The sequence below is a fragment of the Somniosus microcephalus genome, chromosome 21 (genome assembly GCF_052327205.1).
Source record: "Somniosus microcephalus isolate GS21.2 chromosome 21, FLI_Smic_1.0, whole genome shotgun sequence".
In the NCBI taxonomy this organism is placed as follows: domain Eukaryota; kingdom Metazoa; phylum Chordata; class Chondrichthyes; order Squaliformes; family Somniosidae; genus Somniosus; species Somniosus microcephalus.
This window is the reverse complement of record NC_141007.1, coordinates 67,169,823-67,175,822: the sequence shown is the minus strand read 5'-3', so window position 1 is coordinate 67,175,822 and position 6,000 is coordinate 67,169,823. Positions and strand designations below refer to the sequence as shown.

The 6,000-nt window shown below is 46.2% G+C and overlaps 1 protein-coding gene across 4 annotated transcripts in view; it reads left to right on the top strand.

Annotated features, from left to right (window-relative positions):
- Positions 1 to 546: 546 nt before the first annotated feature.
- Positions 547 to 6,000, top strand: part of aatkb (apoptosis-associated tyrosine kinase b) — a 451,450-nt gene continuing 445,996 nt past the window's right edge. For 2 of the 4 annotated variants that reach the window (XM_085963822.1, XM_085963821.1), the window contains exon 1: positions 550 to 743. In XM_085963822.1, coding sequence (XP_085819948.1) covers positions 650 to 743 — 94 coding nt within the window. In that variant the 5' untranslated portion in view covers positions 550 to 649. Of the gene's footprint in view, positions 744 to 6,000 lie in introns of all 4 variants that reach the window. The other 2 variants (XM_085963825.1, XR_015073152.1) reach the window with 2 other exon arrangements.

Here is a 6,000-nt window from a genome sequence, read left to right as displayed (position 1 = left end):
CTGAGAGAGTAGACGGGGTCTCGGTTTAAATGTCTCATCCATGAGGCGGCACCTCTGACAGTGCAACACACACACACATTAAAAAAAAGCAAGATTTTTTAAATACCATTTTTTGCATTATTAATTTTTTGAAAAATAAATCTTTGCACCGTGTGGCTATGCGGCAGCTGCTGCCCTGTGGGGTGTTGTTGTTTACACCTGAGCAGGTGCATTGGAGAAAGGGAGGCGCGCGCTCCCGCGCCAGGCCTGTGCGTGCACGCGCGTCTCTCCACCCCCCCCCCCCCCCTCAGTGCGCGCCCCCGTTGGCAGGAAGATGGCGCGGTGTGGCGGCGGGCTCGCGGAGCTGAGCCAGACTCGCAGCCCCGGCTCCGGCCCCGCTGTGTCTGCAGCGCCAGCCCAGCGCTCCATGGGTGAGTGCAGCACATCCGCGCTGCCAGGCGGAGGGAGGCAAGAGCCTTAAAACCAACCCCCCCCCCCAAAAAAAAACACCCTCCAACTCCACTCCACCGGCATCTTTGCACAAAAAAAAAGAACCCAGGGCTGGTGCGGAGTTTATTTCAATGTAACCATTTGCTGGCAGAATTTATTAATTTTTTTAAAGTTATTTATTTCCGGACAAGACTTTATTTATTTAAAAAAAACAATAACGATGAGGACGTGCGTGCATCTGAGGCTTGTCTGGCTGGTCCTCTGCTCAGGACTCTGCAATCCCAGCCTGGCTTTCAGTTCTCATTTCGACCCGGGTGAGTAATACAGCAACAAGGACATTCTCTCTCTCTCTCGATTTGCGATTGATGTGATTTTTTTTCTCTAACAGAATGGAAATCTTTTATATTTGCGGTGCAATGTTAACAAAAAATAAGAACCGAGCTGTCTTAAACCCAGTGTCTCCTCCTCTCCATCCACTGAGCTCGGGTACCTGTCGCCGCTTGCAGCAGCTTAACCCTGTCGCTGCCGAGCGTTATTCCCCTTCTCTATCCTCTCCTCTCTCTCATCGCTCTCCTTATGCCCTTTCCCCTTCTCTCCTCATGTCCTCTCTCCCCTTCTCGCTCTCCTCATGTCCTCTCCCCTTCTCTCTCCTCATGTCCTCTCTCCCTTCTCTCTCACCTCATGTCCTCTCTCCCCTTCTCTCTCTCCCCTTCTCTCCTCATGTCCTCTCTCTCTCTCGCCGTCTTTTTCTCTTTCCCCTTCTCTCTTTCCATGCCCTCTTTCCCCTTCTCTTTCCCCTTCTCTCTCTCCCCTTCTCTCTCCTCATGTCCTCTCTCCCCTTCTCTCCTCATGTCCTCTCTCTCTCTCTCGCCCTGTCTCTTTCTCTCTCTCTCCCCTTCTCTCGCCCCTTCTCTCTCTCCCCATCTCTCTCCTCATGTCCTCTCTCCATGTCCTCTTTCCCCTTCTCTCTCTCCCCCTCTCTATTTGTAGCAGCAGATCTGTTGGGTTGTGTGTGATGTGATGGGAATGAATTGTGCGGCATCGCGATGCAGATCTAAACGCGTTGGATCCTCGCATCTCTGAAAAAACAGATCAGTTGGTGTTTTTTTTTAATGGATTGAGTGCAGCAGAATACCGCTGTGATTTGGTGTGGAAATGTGGCGGTAAAGCCGCTCTTGGTCACAAGGTGCAAGGCAGCTTTTCCCAAGTGACCGCCCGCATCAAACCGCATGAAATAAGACACATCCTTATCCCCGGCACCTTAAAAAAAAACACATTAAAAACAAGCAGCAGCCTCCGTGCTGGCGAGTACGCATGTGGAAGGAGCAACTGGAGGCTGCATTTGTCACTGGGGGGTTCAGGGGGGAAATAACATCATCTGTTGTTTGGAGAGCTCCGTCAGTTTGCTGAGCATTGATTTGCAGTCATTGATTTGCAAGCACCTCCGTTTCATCCTTTTGCACTGAAAGCGAGTAATTTTTCTCCTTTCATTCTCACCCAATATCGGCCCAGATTTTTTATTTGTCTTAACCCCACAATCAACATGGCACCGTCTCCTAAATCATGCTGCCTTATTTTCGTGCAATGGCAGTGTTATTCGGCAGACACAGATTGGGGTTTGTGGGGCGGGGGGGGGCAGACAGTGGGCCAGCAACACTGCACCTGATCAGTTGGTAGGAAGCAGTGACATTCTCAGATAAAGCGATTACATCACCCCCGACCCAACAGCAGCAACGTCACATTGCACTTTTTAACGGATAAGGATTTCAGCTTTAGAGCTGCTGGTGTGGCTTACAGAGTGTAAAGGAGGGGGTCAGGTTTACGCTTTCCTGACTCGATGCTTGATCAAACTACCTAATGCTGCAAATAACAGAGAGAGAGATTTTATATGAAAACAACAGCATAGCAATGTGTCAACTGAAATCTAATTCGTGGTAAATGTGGCTTTATTTCAGGGCTCATTATTTTCCCATTTCGTGCCATATTTAAAGCAAGCTTTTAGAGTACCTATTTAAAAATGTAATTATATACTACTGGATAGTGTTCACATACAAATTAAAAAGCCGAAAAGGTACATAAATAAAGACAGTGTGCTCCTCTCCACAGGTAAATAAATGAAGACATTTGTGCTGCTCCTGTACTGCAGTTGCATAAACAAATCTGTGCTCATAATATGCGATAGTTACACAAAAATGAATGTGCGTCACAGTTGCATAAATGCTAAACTGGATTTTTAATTGTATGAAAGTCACACAAACTTGGCAATGGTGCTCCTTCTAATCCACCTTCCTCAAAATTGTTCTGCAATGTTTTACAATTCATTATTAAATATTTCACGCACTGTCGCAGAGTCTATACTATACATACTGTGTGCTGTGTTAGGATTTGACAAAATGTGACCCTATAAGCCCAAGGGAATCCTCCGATAGACAATATTATTGGTCAGTATCAGGTCTTGCCCTGAACGACTTCAGGTCCCACTTTCAAATGGACTTCACCGATTCAATCAACCTGGATATTATTCGCTTCGGTCTCAGGAATGAGCTCCAGACAGTTTCCATTTAAAGTGTCTAATAAAAAGCCCAAGGCATGGAATGAAAGGCCGACACTGCCATTGCTGTCTGGCAGAAGGTAGGAAAGAGTGATAACTGGAGCACTCCGGGAGTGCCTCAGCAGGATGGAGTGGAGCACTTGTTTAGGGAGAGTGGAGAAAGAAAGAAAGACTTGCATTTATATAGCGCCTTTCACAACCTCAGGACCTCCCAAAGCGCTTTTGCAGCCAATGAAGTACTTTTTGAAGTGTAGTCACTGTTGTAATGTAGGAAATGCGGCAACCAATTTGCGCACAAACAGCAATGTGATAATGACCAGATAATCTGTTTTAGTGATGTTGATTGAGGGATAATTATTGGCCAGGACACCAGGGAGAATTCCCCTGCTCTTCTTCGAAATAGTGCCATGGGATCTTTTCCGTCCACCTGAGAGAGCAGACGGGGCCTCGGTTTAACGTCTCACCTGAAGGAAGCAGCGGGTTGGCTGACTGAGTGAAATGGCTGGGGGGGGGGGGGTGTGGGTGATGGTTTAAATTGGGAGTGGGGGAGAGAGCTGGGAGTATTATGGTGCCTGAAAACAGATCAACATCATTTTTCCCAATGTTCTCTTTGGCTCATGTTGTTACATGTGTAGCATGGACTAACATTAGAATTTGCTTGCTCCATGTAATATCACAGATCAATCAGTAACATTGAACACTAATAAATATAGCAACTATATAACATTGCAGTCACAGACAAACATGTTAATAATATAAAAGCAAAATACTGTGGATGCTGGAAATCTGAAAAAAAAACCCTGGAAATGCTCAGCAGATCAGGCAGAATCTGTGGAGAGAGGAATAGAGTTGTTGTTGGTTCAGGTGGGTGAGCTTTCATCAAAACACTCTCCCTAATACGTGTTCTGATGAAGGGTCATCGACCTGAAACGTTAACTCTGTTTCTCTCTCCACAGATGCTGCCTGACCTGCTGAGTATTTCCAGCGTTTTATGTTAATATAGATGGATGCACATTTCTACTTTAAGCAATTGGGCAGTGTGAATAAGTGGTATGCTTTGGTACATTTTGGATTTTTGTCCTTTAGTGGAGCTACTGTATCACTGTCCATTTGGTGATGTCAGCCACTTTGGAAATTGCCCATAACATTGCACAATTATGGGTAATACTACCAAGAAATACAGATTTAGCAATTTCCAGAGAAAAGCTCCCTTTTATCACCACTTGTTTCTTATTTTAGAAAGAAAGACTTGCATTTATATAGCACCTCTCAAAGCGCTTTACAGCAAATTAAGTACTTTTTGAAGTGTAGTCACTGTTGTAATGTAGGAAACACGGCAGCCAATTTGTGCACAGCAAGGTTCCACAAACAGCAATGTGGTAATGACCAGATAATGTTTTTTTTAGTGATGTTGATTGAGGGATAAATATTGGCCAGGACACCGGGGAAATTTCCCCTGCTCTTCTTTGAAATAGAGCCTTGGGATCTTTTATGTCCACCTGAGAGAGCAGACGGGGCTTCGGTTTAACGTCTCATCCGAAAGACGGCACCTCCGACAGTGCAGCACTCCCTCAGCACTGCACTGGGAGTGTCAGCCTAGATTTTTGTGCTCCAGTCTCTGGAGAGGGACTTGAACCCACAACATTCTGACTCCGAGGCGAGGGTGCTACCAACTGAGCCACAGCGTGACACAGAAACCAATTTCCCGGCAAAAGTGGGGTTAGCAATAACTATTGGCGATAGTAGCAGATAGACACCTAAAGTGTTCATGTGACATTTGCCTGTCTGCTATTTTGTTGGAGGTGTTAACCCATTTAAAATCCATAATTATCTGGTCTCCGTTGCCTTTGAAAGACTTTTGGACACCTTTTGGGGGTTAATTGGCCTGTAATGTTGAGTTGGGAGAGAAAATAGTTATTTTCAAAGGATGAATGACAAATCTTACTACCTTCTCTGTATTTTTAGGTCAACCTTCAAAATGGTAGCATTTAGAATGCATGTCCAATTATATTATTTTAATACCTTCTCTTTGGTATTTTGATATTGAGTTATGGCGTGTGGCAGAAGAGATAGCTTGTAATTATGTAGTGGCTTCTCGCACCTCACTGTGCTTTGTAATAGCAACAACAACTTGCATTTGTATAGGCCTTTAACATAGTAAAAACATCCCAAGATGCTTCACAGAAGCGTCACCAGAGGAATTTGACACTGAGCCACGTAAAGTGATATTAGGACAGGAAAGAGGTTGGTTTTAGGAGCAACTTAAAGGAGGAGAGAAGTTAAGGGAGGGAATTCCAGAGCCTAGGGCCTAGGCAGCTGAAGGCACGGCCGTCAGTGGTGGAGAGATGAAAATCGAGGATGTGCTAGAGGCCAGAATTGGAGGAGCGCAGAAATCTCGAAGGGGTGTAGGGCTGAAGGAGGTTACAGAGATACGAGGCCATGGAGGGATTTGAAGACAATGATGAGAATTTTAAAATCAAGGTGTTGCTGGACCGGGAGACAATACAGGTTAGCGAGCACAGGGGTGATGGGTGAACGGGACTTGGTGCGAGTTAGGACACGGGCAGCCGAGTTTTGGATGAGCTGAAGTTTACAGAGAGGGTGCAAGGTGGGAGGTTGGCCAAGAGAGCGTTGGAATCGTCGAGTCTGGAGGTGGCAAAGAAATGGATGAAGCTTTCACTACCAGATGAAAGCATAGGCGGGGCGGAGACCGATGATATTACTGAGGTGGAAGTAGGCAGTCTTGGTGATGGAGAGGATATGAGGTCGGAGGTTCTGCTCAGGGTCAAATAGGACGACGAGGTTGCAAACAGTCCGGTTCAGCCTCAGACAATGGCCAGAGTGCGATGGAGTCGGTGGCTAAGGAACGGAGTTTGTGACGATGGCTTTGGCCTTCCCAATATTTAATTGGAGGAAATTTCTGCTCATCCAGAACTAGATGTCCGACCAATCAGAGGCAGTGGAGGGGCTGAGAGAGGTGGTGGTGAGGTGGAGCTGGGGGCCGTCAGTGTACATGTGGA